Here is a 21,744-nt window from a genome sequence, read left to right as displayed (position 1 = left end):
TGCACCTTTACTTTCTTCTTATGGGGATTAGTTTGGATTTTATATCGGTCCGTAATTATAGGTTACACGAAAAAGCATCAAAGACATGTTACCACAGAGGCAGCTTTACCCTGGTGTCACACTGCTACTGCACTCCTACGGCGGCGCTCACAGCCGCCGCTGCGGTTCTGCGTTAACAGTGTCCGCTGTCTCTGTCGTTAGACACGTTGGAGACGTCCATCCTTACCTGTGATCCCGGGAAATGGTCTTATGTTAGGTTCCCGACTCCAAACGTCCATTGCATTCAGTTGCCTTCGCAATGTTCACCCGGACACTGCTAAGTACGGAACCTCATTCACTGACAGCAGCAATTCGTGTTCGGTCTGAAACCGATTGCCGTTGCCATGCACTGACGCTAGTCTTGTCACCCTGTTTTACATGGGCACGAGTGCTGTACCATTCCTTTTGGACGTGTTGAACAGTCTGCGTTGATAGTGAAAGAAATCTGGCAACTCCATTCACTATTTGGTCTGTGATGTTTTGGGCGGTTTTTGATACCACTACTTGGGCCCACTCATTCATGTAACCATGAACGTGGATGTTTATTATGCGATCACTCCATTCTGCCACGTCTCCAAGTCGATGCACCTTATAGCACTGATTCCATACTATCGATTGGCACGAATATAACGTTAGAGGTACTGTGTCACATGACCGCGTCGCACCAGTCCTGCATCTACAAAGCTCCTTGGGGACCAGTGTGCTCTCTTCAGGGTGAGTTTACAAATGGTGCTCGTCCGCCTTCGTAGCTGAATGGGCAGTGCGGCTGGCTGCCTCGCGGGAGACGCCCGTTCGATTCCTGGTAGTGCGAGAGATTTTTCCTTGGTACGAGGATTGGTACCGAGTAATCTGCAATCAACTGAGGAGCTACTCGTCCCATTAGTTGCGGTTCCGAGGTCAAGAAACGCGACAAACTCCGAGAGCGCGACGTGTTGACCACATGCCCCTCAATACAGCATCCAGTGACGCCCTTAGCAGAGGATGACACGGCGGTCGAACGGACCCGATTGCACGCCTAAGGACAGAACACGGAACTTGACCTTTACCATGTGCAAAAGGTGCTTACGAGGTAGGAAGTCATTTGACTTTTAGTTTCGCAGTGAGTATGGTAGAAAACCCAAAGAGATACTGGTCGTATGTAAAGTACACCAGTGGCAAAAACCAGTCAAAACCGTCACTGCGCGACAGCGATGGAAATGTTACCGATGATGGTGCCACTAAAGTGGAGTTACTAAATACAGTTTTCTGTAATTCCTTCACGAAAGAAGACGAAGTAAATATTCCAGAATTCGAAACCAGAACACCTGTTAGCATGAGTGATATAAAAGTAGATAGGTGATGTGAAACAACTCTAAGAAAGGCAAGTCTTCCGGTCCAATTCCTTTCAGAGTATGCAGACACAATAGCGCCTTTTTTAGCAATCATACACAACCGCTTACTTTACGGAAGGTCTGTTCTTAAAGACTGGAAGGTAGCACAGGTCACACCAATACTCGAGAAACGAAACAGGAGTAACCCATTGAATTACAGACCCATATCACTGACCTCAGTTTGCAGTAGGATGTTGGAGCATATACTGTACTCGAACATTATGAATCACCTTGAAGAAAATGACTTATTGATGCATAACCAACACGGATTCAGAAAATATCGTTCTTGTGCATCACAGCCATCTCTTTATTCCCATGAAGTAATGAGTGCTGTCGACAAGGGATCTGAGATCGATTCCATATTCCTAGATTTGCAGAGGGCTTTTGATACCGTTCCTCACAAGCGACTATTAATCAAATTGCGTGCATATGGAGTATCGTGTTAGTTGTGTGGATTCGTTATTTCCTCTCAGAGAGGTCACAGTTCGTAGTGATGGACGGTAAATCATCAAGCAGAACAGAAGTGATATCTGGCGCTCCGCAAGGTAGTGTCATAGGCCCTCTTCTGTTAATGATTTACATAAATGATCTAGGTGATAATCTGAGCAGCCCCTTTAGATTGTTTGCAGATGACGCTTAATTTACCGTCTAGTAAAATCATCAGACGATCAATTCCAATTAGAAAATGATCTAGAGAGAATTTACGTATGGTACGAAAAGTGGCAATTGGCACTAAATAAAGAAAAGTGGAGGGCATCCACATGGGTACTAAAATAAATCAGAAAAATTTTGGGTATACGATAAATCGCACAAATCTAAGGGCTGTCAATTCGACTTAATACCTAGGAATTACAATTACGAGCAACTTAAATTGGAAAGACCACAAAGATAATATTGTGGGGAAGGCGAAACAAAGACTGCGCTTTGTTGGCAGAACACTTAGAAGATGCGACAAACTCACTAAAGAGAGAGCCTACATTACACTTGTCCATCCTCTGTTGGAATGTTGCTGCGCGGTGTGCGATCCTCGCAGTACATCGAACAAGTGCTAAGAAGGGCAGCTCGTTTCGTGTTATAGCGCAATAGGGGTGAGAGTGTCACTGATATGATACGCGAGTTGGGGTGGCAGTCACTGAAACAAAGGCGGTTTTCTTTGCGGCGAGATCTATTTACGAAATTTCAATCACCAACTTTCTCTTCCGAATGCGAAAATATTTTGTCGACACCCACCTACGTAGGGAGAAATGATCATCATAATAAAATAAATCAGAGCTCGAACGGAAAGATTTAGGTGTTCCTTTTCCCACGAGCCATTCGAGAGTGGAATGTAAGAGAAGTGCCAGGCACTTAAGTGTAAATTGCAGAGTAACCATGTAGATGTAGATGTACCGGGTGATCAAAAAGTCAGTATAAATTTGAAAACTGAATAAATCAAGGAATAATGTAGATAGAGAGGTACAAATTGACACATATGCTTGGAATGACATGGGGTTTTATTAGAACCAAAAAAATAAAAAAGTTCAAAAAATGTCCGACAGATGGCGCTTCATCTGATCAGAATAACAATAATTAGCATAACAAAGTAACACAAAGCAAAGCTGATGTTCCTTACAGGAAATGCTCAATAAGTCCACCATCATTGCTCAACAATAGCTGTAGTCAAGGAACAGTGTTCTGAATAGCACTGTAAAGCATGTCCGGAGTTATGGTTGAGGCATTGGCGTCGGATGTTGTCTTTCAGGATCCCTAGAGATGTCGGTCGATCACGAGACACTTGCGACTACAGGTAACCCCAAAGCCAATCATCGCACGGACTGAGGTCTGGGCACCTGGGAGGACAATCATGACGAAAGTGGCGGCTGAGCACACGCTCATCATCAAACGACGCGCGCAAGAGATCTTTCACGTGTCTAGCAATATGGGGTGGAGCGCCATCCTGCATAAACATCGTACGTTCCAGCAGGTGTTTATCAGCCAGGCTGGGGATGATGCGGTTCTGTAACATATCGGCGTACCTCTCACCCGTCACGGTAGCAGTTACAAAACCAGAATCACGCATTTCCTCGAAGAAAAAATGCCCGATAACGGTCGATGTGGTAAATCCAACCCATACCGTGACTTTCTCGTCGTGCAGCGGAGTTTCCACGACAGTTCTAGGATTTTCGGTAGCCCAAATTCTGCAGTTGTGGGCGTCGACAGACCCTCGGAGCTTGAAATGAGCGTCGTCGGTCCACAACACGTCATCTTCCGCCATCTTTTGAAACGCCCACACCGCAAATGCCCTCCGCTTCACTAAATCGCCAGGTAACAGTTCAGGATGCCGATGGATTTTGTACGGATAGCATCGGAGGGTACGCCTAAGTGCCAACCAAACAGTAGTGTATGGAATGCCTGTGCGACGTGCGACTGCACGAGCGCTGACTTCCCCGTGCATAGACGAACTCGCTACACTCTCCATTTCTTCCCGAACTGTCTCAGCAGCATTACGCCTTGTGGTCGGTCGGCCACTACGGGCTCTATCGTCCAAACAACCCGTGGCTTCGAACTTTCTAGCCACAGCTGCATTTGTCAACGGACCTTTACCCGTTCGAATCCCCTACCTATGGCGATAGGATCGTAACGCTGAACTAGCACATTTCCCATTCTGATAATACAGCTTCACTAAAAGCGCCTTTTCAGGTAACGTCAACATGCTGCGAATGCTGGCGCATCTGATTCTCTCTATCATTACAGTTCCTTTTATACACGATTGTCATGCGCAGTCACTGACGTTTTGCTGTCCAGCGCCATCCGTTGGACATTTTGTGAACTTTGTTTTGTTTTTGGTTCTAATAAAACCCCATGTCATTCCAAGCCTGTGTGTCAACTTTTACCTCCCTACCTACATTATTCCGTGGTTTATTAAGTTTTCGAATTTATGCTGACTTTTTGATCACCCGGTAGATGTAATCTGGTCCACTACCGTTACGCGCGAGTGTCCCTAGACAGGGCTGTGAAGGATCCAGTGGAGCGTTTACCCGCAGGCGACACACAGTGGTCCGCCATCCGCTCGCTCAGTTCTCGCCGCCGCGGCGGAAGCGCGCCCGTCGGCAGACCGAGACGCGGCTTTCTCCAATTTCCATGCAGTCTCCGCCGCTGCCCACGAACAATGGGGAGTACGTAACGCCGCGGTCCCCCCTGAGGCGCGACCTCGGCCATTATTCGGTACCGCGACCGTCTCCTCGCCTCGCCCTCGCTCCCTGCCCTTTGCCAGCCGGTTCGCAAACGTCTGCCGAGACGCTTATCTGGTGCCATCCATCTCCGGACGTTCACAGACTGTTTCGGCAGGAAACCGTTCCTCCCAAATACAGGAGGCGGTGTTTCGTTTTAATTCCTCGTATATCCTGAGAGCCGTGCCGATTTAGGACAGACGACCTTTTACGGCAGGGTGACCTTCTCCGTGTGCCACAGGTTACCCTATGACGAAACACGAGGAAATTTATGTAAACAGTTTGCCACACTTGCAAAAACGTCGTCATTTTTTATCTTCTCACTGTTAGACTTCTTTCTCTCTTTCCCTCTATGTCGACGCCCGTCACTGGTCTTCCCTTTTGTGTGTGTGTGTGTGTGTGTGTGTGTGTGTGTGTGTGTGTGTGTCATCTGAGTCATCAGTCTCCTGACTGGTTTGTTGCGGCCCGCCACGTATTTTCTCTCCTGTGCCAACTTCTTCATCTCGGAGTAACATTTGCAACCTACGTCCTCAATTACTTGCTGGAAGTAATCTAATCTCCGTTTTCCTCTACAGTTTTTGCCCTCTACAGCTCCCTCTAGTACCATGGAAGCATGGAAGTTATTCCCTGATGTCTTAACAGATGTCCAACTTTGAACATGGTTGACGTTTGCAGCATCCGTATACACAAATTTGAAAAATATGTAAAAATCTGCCAACCGGTTGCATACATTTTCTATATACCTTGGCCAGGTTTCGTCACCTCTAAGGGTGACTTCATTAGAAGTTGGCACATTTTTACATATTTTTCAAATTAACAGATGTCCTATCATTTTGTGCCTTCTCCTTGTCAGTGTTTTCCACACATTCCTTTCCTCTGCGATTCTGTGCACAACCTCCTCGGTCCTTACCTTATCAGTCCACCTAATTTTCGACATTCGTCTGTAGCACCACATCTCAAATGCTTCCACTCTTTTTCCGTTCTGGTTTCCTAACACTCCACGTTTCACATACATACAATGCTGTGCTCTCCAAATACATTCTCAGAAATTTCTTCCTCGAATCAAGGCCTACGTTTGATATGACTAGACTTCTCTGGGCCAGGAATGCCATTGTTGCCAGTGCTATTCCGCTTTTGATGTCCTCCTTGCTCCGCCCGTCTTAGGTTATTCTCCTGCCTAGATAGTAAAATTCCATAACTTCATCTGCTTTGTGCCCATCAATCCTGATTTTAAGTTACTCGCTGTTCTCATTTCTGATACTCGCCATTTCTTTCGTCTTTCTTCGATTTATTCTCAATCCATATTGTGTAAAACTTTTCATTCCATTCAGCAGATCCTGTAATTCTTCATCACCTTCACTCAGGATAGCAGTGTCATCAGCGAATGGTATCATTGATATCCTTCATCTTGAATTTTGATTCCACACCTGTAGCTTTCTTGTATTTCCATCATTGCTTCTTCGATTTACAGATTTAACTGTAGGGGCGAAGGACTACGTTCCTGCCTTACACACCTTTTAATACGAGCACTTCGTCCCTGGTCGTCCACTCTTATTAATTCCTCTTGGCTCTTGTACATATTGTAAATTACCCTTTCTCTCTATAGCTTATCCCAATTTTTTTCAGAACCTCGAACATCTTGCACCATTTTACATTGTCGAACGCTTTTTCCAGGTCAACAAAGCCTATGAACATCTCTCGATTTTTCTTTAGTCTTTCAGCATCAGAATTTCTTCTGTGGTTCTTTTACATTTCGTAGCACCAAAGTGATCGTCATCTAACACACTCTCCATTTTCTTTTCCATTCTTCTGTATATTATTCTTGTAAGCAGCTTGGATGCACGAGTTGTTAGTAGTTTATATTAACGATCCAAAGGATAATGTTGCAGGGTCCTTATGGCTATTGGCGGACGGTGGTGTTGTCTACAGGGCAGTTCCAACGCTAGGAGACTGTGTCGAACTGCAGCAGTACTTGCAGAGGACCGGCGATTGGTGCAAAGACTGAACGTTCACGAACGTAACATACTCGAATTATCCACTGCTGCTCGATTGCGTTGCCCGGAGCTCGTGGTCGTGCGGTAGCGTTCTCGCTTCCCACGCCCGGGTTCCCGGGTTCGATTCCCGGCGGGGTCAGGGATTTTCTCTGCCTCGTGATGGCTGGGTGTTGTGTGATGTCCTTAGGTTAGTTAGGTTTAGGTAGTTCTAAGTTCTAGGGGACTGATGACCATAGATGTTAAGTCCCATAGTGCTCAGAACCATTTGAACCATTTTTCGATTGCGTTATTGCTGACATACCAGTCGAGACTGCTGGTACCGTCAAATGCCTCGGAGTCACCATGAGGAGCGAACTAAAGCAGAGTACTACATAAAGCAAACTGTAGGCAAAGTTGATGCCGGGCAGACTTAACGAAACGTAATTCGTCCACGAAATAAGAGGTCTGTACATCGCTTGCAAGAACCATTCTTGAGTATTGGTCATCGATCTATGACTCTTACAAAGTTTGGTTAGAAGAAGGGATAGAGAGGGCTCAACGGAGAGCCGCATGACTCATCACTAGAGCTGCAAATCGTGAAGGTTTCCTTCGACCACGTCTGTCCCCCACAAGGCAGAGAGGCCGTACTGTGCACCAAACACTTCGTAACGGCGTAACCCCTTCACATCTGCACCTGCTGTCTGACAAGAAGTGGTGGACTCTTCGCAACACTACGTGTCATTTGATACCTCTGGTTGGAGACCACAGTAGGCAGGGTAAAGAATTACCCTCCATGCGTAGGCTGTCGTTAGTAACAAAACACAGACCGCTGCCTTTCGAGTGCTGGACTGGTGGTGAATGACGTCGCGTTGTGTTCAGCGATGAACTGCAAATCTGCACTCGCCGGATGGGCATCGTCGGCGACCTGTTTTGCGGGGGCGTCGCGGTGCCGGCAGTCATCGGGTATGTCTTCAGGTCACAGCAGGTACTGGCTGAGGGAACAATGCTACATGACGGACATCCTGCTTTCTCGTGTCTTACCTCCCTTTCGACGGTACCGTGGTGCCATTATTCAACAGGACAATGCAGTCCACACATGGGTCGCGCCTCTGTGAACTGTCTGCGTGATGTTGAGCTACTTCCGTGACCATCGAGATCCGCAGACCTGTCACCGATACAACGTGTTTGGGACCAGCTCTGACGTCACCTCCGTGTCACTGCCAGTATCCAGTATGTCAAGGACTGATCAGAATGCTTGTAGACCAGTTGGTCTCAGGAAAGGACGTAACGGCTTTAGGACAGCCTTCCCATCCAAATCATTTCGTGTATCCAGGCCAGAGTGGGTGCAACGCCATAGCGACAAGTGGAATCGTACTGTAAAGGGCTTCGTCAATTTTAGTCAACGTTGTAGCGGCCGAAATAACATCGCATATCCTCTCAACCGTTTACTCCTCCTCTCCTGGGCGCTTCATTCCTTTTATCGGGCGGTGAACATCTCGCTAAATGACCACGACGAGAAAATCGGAGATACTGAAGTTCATAATGAGCGTTACCGACTGTGATATTCCATACGTGCTGTTCACAGATGTAACGTGGAAGGAGGGGCGGGATGGATGGATAAGTGGTATCAGAAGTGTCTTCGCCATACACTGTGAGCTGGACTGCGGAGTGGAGCTGCGGATGTGGATGTATGCTGGCATGAGAGTGAGACAGGCAGAACAGACTGGCAATGAAATTTCCTCATTAACCTCAATTCATAGTCACTTCCGTTCAATGTTTTAACTGAGCCAAAGAATGAGGCAGTGACGTCACATAGCTGTGCCTGAATTGCTGGGTGTAATTGTTCAGAGCTATCATTGTCAAATTCTAATCATGTCACTGCAGGCTGCAATGAACTAGCAGTCGCATGTGAAAAAATGCAATTTAGTACTCATAGAATTGATTTACATTGTACGTACAACACAGCGTCGTCAGCCATCTGGCATCCACATAGGGCTGTTGCTCCTGGTAATGTCATCTTTCCCGCTTCCATTTCATCATTTATATGGTGCTTTCAGAAGTCTCTTAAAATCCAGCAAGGAATTTCCTTACTCCAGCGACCATCCATTCGTCTGACTATACGTCTCTCTCACCTCCGTTTCCTTCTCACTGCAGTTAGCACGAATCTACGTGCAGGCTTATTAGTCCTTTCGCTACCTTTTTTATTTTACGGAGTGAAGACACTAAGGGGGTTATATTAATTAATTTCATAGTCTGAAGTGACTATATAAAAATATTTTCCGCCATTATTTCAGGAGACGACTGCCTAAAAACTAGAACACGTAGACACACATTAGTGGACACAGCATCTCTCCAAGTTCTTAACTCACATTACAGGCGGTCTGTATGTCACGCGACTAACGTCAGGAAGTTCGTGCACTTCATTGACATGAATTGTCCTGGAAGGTTTCACAGCAGCCCGATTTGCAAATGTGCTCATTGGATTGGCTATCTGCAGGCGAGAAGTAATCCTGCAATTAGGAATGGAGCAGAATCGACGTTTACAATGAAGCTTGAAGACGCGTAACAACAACATGAAGCAAACTGCCAATGCTTCTCTGCCATCATCTAGTGGAACAGATACATCCAACGGTACTGAAAGGTTTAGGGTCCAGCCTAGGAGTCACACCACAAAAATTTGAAATAAAAATGCCTCTGTTTCAATACTGAGGCAAGGGCCTCTTATAATGGTAAAGTAATTATTTTTTGTGGCCTTATTCGGCTGAGTTTTTCAGTCGACGGCCTTTATGAATTACGTCAGCATTCACCTCTCAAACGGGGCGTTTCCTTGCGTCAAATATTCAGTTGGCAAAATAGCAAAGATTTTTAAATGAATGGTTAGAGGAACTTTGTCAGTTTGAAGTCGGTTCTATTTCTTCCATCTCTCATTTCATTCAAACCGAGACCCTTAAAATATTTACTTCCTGTTGCCAGAAGCGGGTTCTTGAGCTCCTGAAGCGCTGGAAGAGCACGAGGCCTCTTACGACCGAAGGTGGCTGGGAGTTTACTGACTCGTGACGTCAAAGCTAGACCATGTGATCACCACCGAGCATTTTTGTGGGAAGTTCAAAAATCAAATAAATGTATTTAAAACTATGACAGCATTTTTATGAAAGTACATTTTTTTTGCTAATAATTACAGTACTGTTAACTGAAAACAACTCCAAGAATTTGCCAACCTTCTTATTATAGCAGTATGACAGCTGAACACCTTATGAAGACATTATACGTAGTAAGAAGTATAGACTCAAAGGAATTTGCGAACATCAGTACCCCCTAGTCTTTAAAGAATCGAACTCCATTGTGTGAAACAGCCCCGTGCAAAATGTGCTACGAATATATATATATATATATATATATATATATATATATTTTTTTTTTTTTTTTCAGGTAAAGAAGTAGTAGATAGTAGATTAATGTACTAAGCGATAAATTTTTCCTTTTATTCTTTTGTATCACTTGTCAATGACAAGAAGATTCCTACAGCTTTCAAGTTACGTGTAGAGTTTCTTGGTTACCGCAAAGTGCTCGGATCCTTAGGTATTGGGTGACTATAGTCTGGGTAGTTGGAGCGTCATGTGTTACACACATACAAAGTTTCTAACTTTAATACTTATCTCATCGTGTTATACTTCTAACATAAAATTATACCTCTTAATTATTAGGTTGTGACAGCATTTTAAAATTTTGAATTCGGTGCATAATTATAAGAAATCAAATTTTTGGTGCCCCTGTAAGCCAATAGATAGGCTTTCTGCAACTGGGAAATGGGTGACATTTTTTAGCCGTTTATTAATATAGATGATTATTTGCAACTTTCATTTCAAGGCAGATTGTCAGTGAAAGTAGTCTAATTGAATAAAAAAATCGCTTAGTACTTACATTTACTTTATTATTTTGCATTTGTCTTGTCGTTGCTTATAACTACATTTCGGTTTTCTTTTTTCCAAAATTGAAATACTGATTTTTGGGTGAACATGAATCTCAACTTTTTGTGATATAGTTGTTCATGGCGATGTTAAGGAGTCGTGTTGGATAACGTGATGTTTTCAGTTCTTTTCATCTTTTCAATCTCATAAATTCGTTCAATCGAAGATTTTATACACAATAAAATATTTAACTTCAGTTGCTGAGTTACAGGTTTTTAATTGGAGAATTAATCTACAATATTATTTTTGAAGGTTATTTGTCACAAAGTTTCTCGTGTCAGAGCCCACATTACAAGTCCAGATCCTGAAAACGGATCTGCACTGCAGTCGCAATTAAGAGGGACGTTCAATAAGTAATGCAACACATTTTACTCTCGGTCAGTTTCGGCTGAAAAAATGAGGAATTTGTTATATAGATGGTGGAACAGTTCTGCTTCAGCCTCGTTAGTTTCATGAAGTTCCGATGGGTGGGAGCTCTATACGTAGCCCTCAAAATGGCGCCTGTAACGGACCTGCGTTTCTAGCAGAGAACTGTCACTGAGTTTCTTTTGGCGAGAAACCGGAGCATCGCAAACATTCATAGGCTCTTGCGGAATGTCTACGGAGACCTGGCAGTGAACAAAAGCACGTTGAGTCGTTGGGCGAGGCGTCTGTCATCGTCGCAACATTGTCGCACAAACCGGCAGCACGCAGTCGTTCCTCCTGCAGTGTTGGAACGTGTGGACATTCTCATCCGAGGTGATCGAGGGAACACAATCAATTAAGCAGTACGCGGATTATGGGGACATTATTGATGCAGCAAGACGCTGGTTCCGACGTCGACCAGTAGAGTGGGGGCATACTGGCCCTGCCAGTAAGGTGGCGTAAGGCCCTCGCATGGAATGTAGATTATGTTGTAAAATAGGTTTTTGCAGCCAACATAGTGAGGAATAATATGGTGTGATGGAGTTGTGAATAAACGAATGTGTTGCGCTACTTACTGACCGCCCCTCGCACCTGAGCCAGTAGCTTGCTTGTGTCGTGTTGTGCTGTGCTGTGCTGTGTGCTGTTGCCGCGGCTGATACAGTGCCCTGCCTGGCTGCCCGCAGCCCGACTACTACCGGGACGCGGCGCACTTCCGCCGCCAGGGTGACGGCCCGTGCTACCAGCTGGAGATCCCGCACGCCAAGCTAGACTTCACCGGCGCCTACTCCGTCGTCGCCCGCAACTGCCATGGGGAGGCCAAGGCCGTGATCTCGCTGCAGATCTACGCCAAAGGTAGGCCATTCCCTCATCTTCTATCGTCTAGTCTACTCACTGATCTCAGACTTGCACCGCTTCGTCTAACCCAGCCCAGCAGTTCCCCTGGACTGACTCTGTTTACGACGACCTAACCTATGACAAAGCTATGAAGCATTGCACGATACTCGAAACTAACAACAAATCCCCCCCACCTCCCCACCCCTCGCAAAACTGACCCTTACCCTTAACATTAAAGCTTGAGTATTGCGAATACACAGAAAGAAGGATCCTTTATTGTATGATTATATGATAGCGGAACAAACACTGGTAGCAGTTACGTCTGTAAAATATCTGGGAGTATGCGTGCGGAACGATTTGAAGTGGAATGATCATATAAAATTAATTGTTGGTAAGGCGGGTACCAGGTTGAGATTCACTCGGAGAGTCCTTAGAAAATGTATTCCATCAACAAAGGAGGTGGCTTACAAAATACTCGTTCGACCTATACTTGAGTATTGCTCATCAGTGTGGGATCCGTACCAGGTCAGGTTGACAGAGGAGATAGAGAAGATCCAAAGAAGAGCGACGCGTTTCGTCACAGGGTTATTTGGTAAGTGTGATAGCGTTAAGGAGATGTTCAGCAAACTCGAGTGGCAGACTCTGCAAGAGAGGCGCTCTGCATCGCGGTGTAGCTTGCTGTCCACGTTTCGAGAGGGTGCGTTTCTGGATGAGGTATCGAATATATTGCTTCCCCCTACTTATACCTCCCGAGAAGATCGCGTTTGTAAAATTAGAGAGGTTCGAGCGCGCACGGAGGCTTTCCGGCAGTCGTTCTTCCCGCGAACCACACGCGACTGGAACAGGAAACGGAAGTAAAGACAGTGACTCCGCCATACACCGTTGGGTGGCTTGCGGAGTATAAATGTAGATGTATCTGCCCCAGATAGCAGGAAAACCTAGTGGCAACTATTTATTCACAACCGATACAAAACAGTTACATGTTTGCACCTGTTGCTGTCTCTCAAAGTAGCCACCAGCGTTGTGTAGAACCCGTTGCCAGCGAGGTGGAAGGCGTAGTATACCGTTAGTAGAGCCTCTTCTGTTGATGGTGCGAATGGAGCGGTCTACTGCCTGTCGAATCTCTGGAACAGTTCTGAAGCGAATGCCGCGAAGTGGTTCCTTCATCTTCGAAATTAAATCAAAGTCACAAGGACTTAAGTCATCTGTGACCAGCTTTCCGAAAGAAGCGGCGTCACTTTCTGCGCAACCCACCCATCATTTTGCACGACAATGACAATGTGCGGGCCCATACAGCGCAAGCTGTGGCTGCTCTGTTCGGTCGATGGGACTGGGAAGTACTGTACCAGCCACCATACTCCCCAGACTTAAGTCCTTGTGAGTTTGATTTGATTCCAAAGATGAAGGAACCACTTCGTGTCATTCACTTCAGAACTGCTCCAGAGATTCGACAGGCAGTAGACCGCTACATTCGCACCATCAACAGAACAGGCTCTGCTAACGGTATACTACGTCTTCCACGTCGCTGGCAACTACTTTGAAAGACAGTAACAGGTGCAAACACGTATCTCATTTGTATCGGTTGTGAATATAGCGGGGGTAGGGGAACACACACACACAAAAGGACTGAACGTTTACAAGCTTTCGTAGCCAGTGGCTCCTTTTCCTAGCAGAAGAGTTGAAGCGGAAGGAAGAGGTTGGTTGGTTGATTCGAGGGGAGGAGACCAATCTGCGAGATTATCGGTCTCATCGGATTAGGGAAGGGTGGGGAAGGAAGTCGGCCGTGCCCTTTCAAAGGAACCATCCCGGCATTTGGCTGAAACGATTTAGGAAAATCACGGAAAACCTAAATCAGGATGGCTGGAGACGGGATTGAACAATTAATAGGCAAACGGTGTTACTGCTATTTCACATAAACCTATACTACGCCAATAGTCACATCTACAAATTACCCGGTAGTGACTGTCGCTAACAATGCTGGATAGAGTGAACATTTTACGCATGCGATGGTTTACAGTTACAGAAGAAATCTGAACGCTTTTACCGATCCACTCGCCTCAGTGCTTAGACATTTGTCTCGTGTTTGCGAGGGTTTCAGTTTGAATCGCCGTCCGGCCATTCAGATGTAGGTTTATCGTGGTTTCATAAGGATGACTTATTTCAAATGGACACACCGAGCGAGGTGGTGCAGTGGTTTGCACACGGGAGGATGACGGCTCAAATCCGCGTCCGGCCATCCTGATGTAGGTTTCCCATGATTTCCCTAATTTGCTTCAGGTAAATGCCGGGGTGGTTCCTGTGAAAGGGCACGACCTCCTTCCTTCCCCAACCTTCCCTAATACGCTGTTTAGTCCCCTCTCCCGAATCAACCAACCAACCAAATTAACTAAACTAAAACTAAACTCCTCCCGAACAGGCTATGGAGACCCAATGGTACCGACCGGCAGCCGTGTCATCCTCATCCCACAGGCGTCACTGGATGCGCATATGGAGGGTCATGTGGTCAGCACACCGCTCTCCCGGCCGTATGTCAGTTTCCGAGACCGGAGCCGCTACTTCTCAACCAAGTAGCTCCTCCGTTTGCCTCACAAGGGCTGAGTGCAGCCCGCTTGCCAACGGCGCTCGGCAGACCGGATGGTCACCCATCCAAGTGCTAGCCCAGCCGGACAGCGCTTAACTTCGGCGATCTGACGGGAACCGGTGTTACCACTGCGGCAAGGCCGTTGGCAACCAACCAAATTGACTCAGCCAATTTCCTTCTCCGAACTTATCCAGTCAGAGCTTGATCTTGCTCCAATAACCTCGTCTTCGACGGGACATCAAAAGCTAATGCTCTTCTCTTTCCATCCTGAATATGAGGCGAGATCAGCAAACGTCCTGGCGTAAAAACCTCCGGTTCGACCAACTATTGAGTATGACTCACTACCATTGCAGGAGGGATTCAGATTTATAGTATTCGTAACGCGTTCCTTTGTGTTACGCGAGCGTGCATTACAGTCCAAACGAGAGACTTCTTAAAGCATTAATTTGTCTTATTAACATACATGTGTAAAAGTTCCTCTATTCACAGTCCTACTAAAGTATTCAATCTTTTCTACATTTTCCTTCAATTATGAGTGAAATGTCTTTTGAACGTACGTACGAATTTCCTAAAAGTATTTAAGTATGTACGAACTTCCAGCATGCTGGAGTATCTTGGGTCAGCATCTTTAAATAAGTGCCTACAGATGCGATGAAGCAAGGAATTGTGTGGAAAGGGCATCTCCCTTCAGCGCAAAACACAATCTCCTAGGCATTCACGAAACCATGAAATGACAGGTCTGTGGCAGTGGCGGACGTATCTCGTCGCAAATGTGATAAAAATTTCGTAACTACAGTCAAGCAAAAGTGGCATCCAAAACAGGCAAATAAAATCTGAGGAAGTGCTGTATGTATAATCAAAATATCAGAGTATGTGTAAGTAACTTTTATCACAGGTACTCGCAAGATGAAAGTCGAAGCCGTAAAGTAAAGCAAATCGGAATTGTTAGGTGGCATGGTCTTGCAAAGTAGCGTTGTGTGCTATTACACAATGAACCAGTCTCTAAAGCATGGTATATTTTAAGTATCATTATATAACTTTGCGATTCATTCTGTTGTGCATGATAACTTCATTACTGCTTGCGCCGAGAAGACGAAATACTATTCCTTCTCGGAGTTGTTTATTGCTAGAACATACCGAACGATATATATCGAGAACAACATCGGCGCCTCTTCGCTCTTCTTCGTACTAGATGCTGTGGGGCGGCGGGTAGAATTATTGTTTTATAAAATGTTCCTATTATTTATGCTGTCTTTTGCCGTTCTCAACACTGGCTCTCTAACTACAATATTGGCAACCAGAAAGTGATTAGCAAAACGTGAAGCCTGTAATTAGAATTCCTAGTGCCCACTTCATCTGAGAAAAACACTTATAGCTACAACTTATAGCTCTGAGAAATTAGGAGATTGTCTGGGATTCATAATGAAAAACGATTTAGATTAAAAATAGTTCAGTATATTCTGAAAGTCACAGATAAAAAAAAAAGAAGAATCCACACAATCTGACTAACAGAGCAGTTCAGAGTCTAATGCGCTGATGCAACTATAACTGTCCAAATTAAATGTTTAAGTGAATGGTCGCCATAATTTGATGATAATGTTCATCAAACGCCACGCTAAATAATGATAGAATGTCTGTCCCGCGACGGCACGTGAAAATACGACATACGCAAACTGAAGATAGATAATTAAAGTCAACCCAGAATTAACACTTTACTCGAAAATGATTTCATGGTTACGCGTATCCCGAGTAACTTAATACGGCATCCGAGGCTGTTTATAGCAATGATACCGACACGACGCGACTCCCGACACAGGTGGTGTGCTATTCAGCGTCTGGAGAGAACTGGGGCCTTCTTTTCTCGCGCAGCGTTCTTATATATAAAGCCGCGGTGCGGACGGCTAAGGGAACGCCTGATCAAATCCGCTCTCCCGACTAGCCGCTGGGCTAGTAATGCACCACATTAAGTTACTGAATAAATCATAGCTTCTTTTGCTGATGGCCGATGAAGCTCTCAATTGAAATGTGCATTCAACACACAGGTAAATAATCATAATAAAATTTTGACGTGGCTAAGTTAAATATTTTGGGCGAGAGAATTAATTTAATTACACTGCACGCAGTAGACGAGCTCTGAACTTGCCCTTTGGAGATACGCTATCGCTATAGTTTTATAGTTATTCAAATGAAACTTCTCACATCTTTATGGTTATAGCGGATCTCCATTCTACTTAAATATAAACATCCTAGCCTTATTTATTAGCCTACTTAATCTATCTTGCTTCGCTAATTTTTAAGAGAAAAACCAGAAAATTATGAATTTCAACTAAAATCTTAATTTGTGAGATCCAGAATACTGTTTCTACTAAATTATTATGAAAAAGGAACCTAAATATAAATTTTTAAGTTTCTAGCTCTTTTCTGTTGCGCCAATGATATTTACAGAAAATCGTCCAAATTTCGAAAATGGTTAAAGTTATCGAACTGATATTCAACACATATTAATTTAGTATTACTCCTGACATGCTAGAACCGTTTCAGGCTATGTGCTTGATTTTAAAAGTATTGCGCAACATTTATGACGTCAGAGGTAGTTACAGTGGACTGGCTGGCACACAATGGAAAGACTGAAGTGAATTTACTACGGCGTGAGTAGGCTGCTTCCCTGCAATGCGTTATATATCGTTTCTGACTTGGAAATTAGTCACTGGTCACAGATTATAGAAGGACTTGCTAATAGCGAGACGTGGCGCCCGCATCCCATTACAGTGTATCTGGCTACACGGCGACACATGTGTCCGGCCCAGAGAACCGACAAGGAACACTGGGGAACGCGTCGGAACAGGACTCTCTCAGCTGGTCAGCCCGTGACAAACGGTCCCACGCCCGGTCCAGATAGCTATGGAAATGTTTGGCGCTCGCTGTCGAAGTCTATCCACGAAAACGTCGCCGGCCGCGTTGCCCTGTTGGCGCCTTAGAAGGATATCGACTGGTGCGACCACAAGCTGCATTCTCGGTCACTCTGAACACCTGTCCCCAGCACTGAATCGCACATGTGTGGGCACGCGGGGTGTCGCATGTGTTGTAATGCAACGACGTGTTTGGCAAATTTCGTATTCCAATCGTGGACGATGGGAAAACAATGTTTCAGGAAATAAATCTTCCACAGCTACACTTTACATCTCTATTTACTAGCTATGTCTAGTTTCAGGGCTATACAGCGTGCGGCAGTTTGTCATTAAGGACTCCTGGCTCCTAACGTATGCCGGATAGTTCGATGACAGGTTGCACACAAACCTCTCTTCTCCCCAATCCTATTCAATACCTCCTCATTAGCTATGTGATCTACCCATCTAATCTTCAACAAACTGGAATAAATGTCCCCACTTCTCTGATTTCATCTTTGTGATCGCAGTGAGTCGTTTACTTGGAAAAAGCAGAATGATCTTAGATTCCGCTCTGAAACTTTATTCGCGAAACTCCAAGATTTCAAACAATACTCACTATCGTTTCCCACACGCTGTCATGTATGTTGAGCTAATGGTTTATGCTTAACAGCTTTGTACGTTTCAGCAGCTGTCAAAACCTCTGGACAGCTCAACTCCCTGTACAAGCTAAATGGGACGCCACGATTGATTTAAACCGCAGTTCGGACGTAAGCATCAACAGCAGAACTCGTTGCGTAGCAAACAGCTTCTAATTTGTGAATATTACTCCCACTGCCTCGTACCCTCGTAACACCGATCGATCGTCTTCCCACGCAAAACTCGAAGACTCGTTTCTGCATAACTTGCTCAGCCACGTAGTGGATGTATGTTGACAGGTGTTCGTCTACGCAGGATTATGCTGCAGCCCACCAGAGCTTACTGGACCACACCATACCGATGGCCACTTCGTTGCTTCCCTTCACACTTGAATTAAAGTGCATCGTGCTGATTTTTTAAATTACCATAGCAGCCTTGGGAATCAAGAAAAGTAAACGGATTACGCGTGCCGTCCCATCAATTGGTACAACGTATGTCGTGGTTCTGCTGTTGTTGCGATCTTCAGTCCAAAGACTACTCTGGCACAACCCCCTACGCTAGTCTGCCCCTGCGAGCCCCTTCTTTCTTCTTCACTGTGTAACCACCGCAACATGCATTCATTTTCCCACAATCAAGTCTGCGCCTCCATCTAAATCCCCCGCCCCCCAACACACACACACACACACACACACACATATTTTCCTCCATCAACGAATGACGATTCCTTGACGCTTTAGGATGTGCCACATTAGCAGATCCCTCCTCTTACTGAAGTGTGCCACTAATTTCTTTTCTCCCCAGTCCGATCCAGAACCACTTCATTAGCTCTCCGATCCTCCTATCTAATCTTCAGCATTCTCCTGTAACAACACATTTCAAAAGCATCCACTATCTCCTCCTCTCAGCTATTTGGTGTCCACGTTTCTCTTCCATACAAGATTACTCTCCAGACAGATATATTCACTCGAATTTCTAGTCACTTAAGTCTGTATTCGAATTGAACAGATTTCTCTTTTTCAGGACTGCTGTTTTTGCTATTGCAAGTATGCATTTTAAATCCGCTGTATTTCGGACATCGTCACTTATTTTGCTCCCAGATAACAGAACTTATCTACTAAATGTAGCGCCATTTTTCCCCAACCTAATTCTTCCAGCTCCACCTGATTTCATTCGACTACATTCCGTTTCCCTTTACGTGTAGGTCCTCAGTGTCGACGTCGTTTCTGAGTGTTAAAACCATTGCACCGCAGGCTGCCAAATTCTTTTTACAAGATGATCTTTATCGCACCTGTTTCCACGTAGCAGTAAATGAGTTTCAAAAATGACACACATTTCACCGACGCGACATCAAACAGTGTAACGATGTTCAAGAAAGTGTTTTACGCTTTTAATTTCTTGATAATCTTATCACAGGCATTTGAAAACGGCCACAGGCCGCAACTGGTCATTAATGTAACGTAATACATGATGCAACATAGGCCATTTTAAATGAAGAGTGTATCAGAATACGGTGAACATTTAAAATGGTTTTAGGATTGCAAAACCATTCCGCTTGATTTATTTTTGTTGATGTTCATCTCATAATCTCTTTTCAAAACTGTATCCATTCCATTCAAACGCTCTTCCAACTCCTCCTATTTGTGAACGACCACCTGGAGTTCTCGATTCTGCCACTCGCATTATATGTTTGCAACATTAGTTGCTTTTGAGTAACATCTTTTGCCATGCAAAACTCAAAACACTTGCCATAAGATCTTCTTTTAAAAGCATACTTGGTTTGTTGTTGTTGTTTTGTCCAGAACCTGCAAACTCCGTCTTCCATGAATCAAAAATCGTGTTTTTTTGGTGTTCTGTCCAGAACCTGCAAACTCCGTCTTCCATGAATCAAAAATCGTGTTTTTCTGACTGTCCATTCTGTATCGCCATCCTCACCTGCTATTGAACATCGAGGTATCCAATGCGTCCCAAAACTACAACGCTGTTTCTAGAACACGGTTTGGGCGTCGTTATCTGTGGAGATACGATCTATAGTGTCTTCACGTCTGCCAATGTATTGAAGGACTACGTCCTCTCGATGGACTAATGTTTTCTGTTTGTTAGCCTAGATGGGCGTGACGTGCCTTTAAAAATGAATGGAAATGATTGAAGAGAGGGATGGGAATTCTCAAAATATATTATGCAGTCGAATAAGTGACTAGTATTGCATATTTGCTGTGAAACGACATTACAATGTCGTGCAGAAATAATTTAAAAATCACATCACCACCATCACCGTTCTGACCTAGGACACGTCTTCATATCCAGCTCTCCACGCAATCCTTGACATTTGCTACCGTCTTCGATTTCTCATAACTGTTTACTATCCTTTTACTATCCACCATCTAGTATCTTCTGCGTCCTCTTCTTCTTCTTCCATTCACCATTCCTTCTATAGCATCCGTCATTAGAAAGTCTCTTCTCGTCCAATGTCCAAGCCAATTGTGTTTCCTCTTCCTGGTCACCTTTAAAATTTCTCTCTCTTCCCCCACTCTTCGCAATACTTCCTCATTTCTTTTGCCCATTTTATCCCTTCGAACCTCCTACAAATCCACATCTCAGATGCTTCTATCCTTCTTTCTTCCTCTTTCCTCAGTGCCCACGTCTCAGCTCTGTATAACGCCACGCTCCATGTGAAGCACTTCGCCAGTCTCTTCCTCAGGTCCCTGTCCATGCACTCTTATAGAAGCCTCCCCTTCCTATTAAATGCCTCCTTGCCAATTGCTATACCTCCTTATTACGTCTCATGTCGTCCATAATAATGCTTCCCAGATATGTGAAAGCACTATCTTGTTCTATATCGTCCTGTTCTATCTTTATAGCTGTTGTTACTTTTCTTGCACTTATCACATACGTTTTGTCTTTTTCTTATTAATTCTCATTCCGAATTCCTCACAGATCTTATTTACTTCTTTTGACATTCCAGTCATACTTCTATCGCTCTCTGTCAATAACATTATATTATCCGCAAATCGAATACACTCTGTCCTCCTACCGCCAATCCACACTCCTCTATTCTGTTCCAAACATTTCTGAACAATATTGTAATTGTGCCAGAGACAGAAAATTACCTGGAAGAGCAGCTGAACAGAATGGACAGTGTCTTGAAAGGAGGATATAAGATGAACATCAACAAAAGCAAAACGAGGGTAATGGAATGTAGTCGAATTAAATCGGATGATGTTGCGGGAATTAGATTAGGAAATGAGACGCTTAAAGTAGTAAAGGAGTTTTGCTATTTGGGGAGCAAAATAACTGATTATGGTCGAAGTAGAGAGGATATGAAATGTAGGCTGGCAATGGCAAGGAAAGCGTTTCTGAAGAAGAGAAATTTGTTAACATCGAGTATATATTTCTGTGTCAGGAAGTCGTTTCTGAAAGTATTTGTATGGAGTGTAGCCATGTACGGAAGTGAAACGTGAACGATAAAAAGTTTAGACAGGAAGAGAATAGAAGCTTTCGAAATGTTGTGCTACAGAAGAATGCTGAAGATTAGATGGGTAGATCACATAACTAATGAGGATGTATTGAATAGAATTGGGGAGAAGAGGAGTTTGTGGCACAACTTGACGAGAAGAAGGGATCGGTTGGTAGGGCATGTTCTGAGACATCAAGGGATCACAAATTTAGTATTGGAGGGCAGCGTGGAGGGTAAAAATCGTAGAGGGAGACCAAGAGATGAATACGCTAAGCAGATTCAGAAGGATGTGGGTTGCAGTAGGTACTGGGAGATGAAGAAGCTTGCACAGGATAGGGTAGCATGGGGAGCTGCATCAAAACAGTCTCTGGACTGAAGACCACAACA

General features: G+C 44.6%; 1 protein-coding gene and 1 pseudogene across 1 annotated transcript in view; one reads left to right on the top strand and one right to left on the bottom strand.

Annotated features, from left to right (window-relative positions):
• The window catches only part of LOC124795572 (myosin light chain kinase, smooth muscle-like), a 1,044,560-nt gene that overhangs the window by 622,895 nt on the left and 399,921 nt on the right, over positions 1-21,744 (top strand). The window contains exon 11 of the mRNA XM_047259644.1: positions 11,648-11,816. Within this exon, the coding sequence (XP_047115600.1) occupies positions 11,648-11,816 (169 nt within the window). The remainder of the gene's footprint in view (positions 1-11,647; positions 11,817-21,744) is intronic.
• LOC124796819 lies at positions 14,409-14,526 on the bottom strand (annotated as a pseudogene).

This window comes from Schistocerca piceifrons, chromosome 4, assembly GCF_021461385.2.
Source record: "Schistocerca piceifrons isolate TAMUIC-IGC-003096 chromosome 4, iqSchPice1.1, whole genome shotgun sequence".
NCBI classification, from domain to species: domain Eukaryota; kingdom Metazoa; phylum Arthropoda; class Insecta; order Orthoptera; family Acrididae; genus Schistocerca; species Schistocerca piceifrons.
Note: the sequence above shows the minus strand (reverse complement) of the source record. Positions and strands in the feature narration are given on the sequence as shown.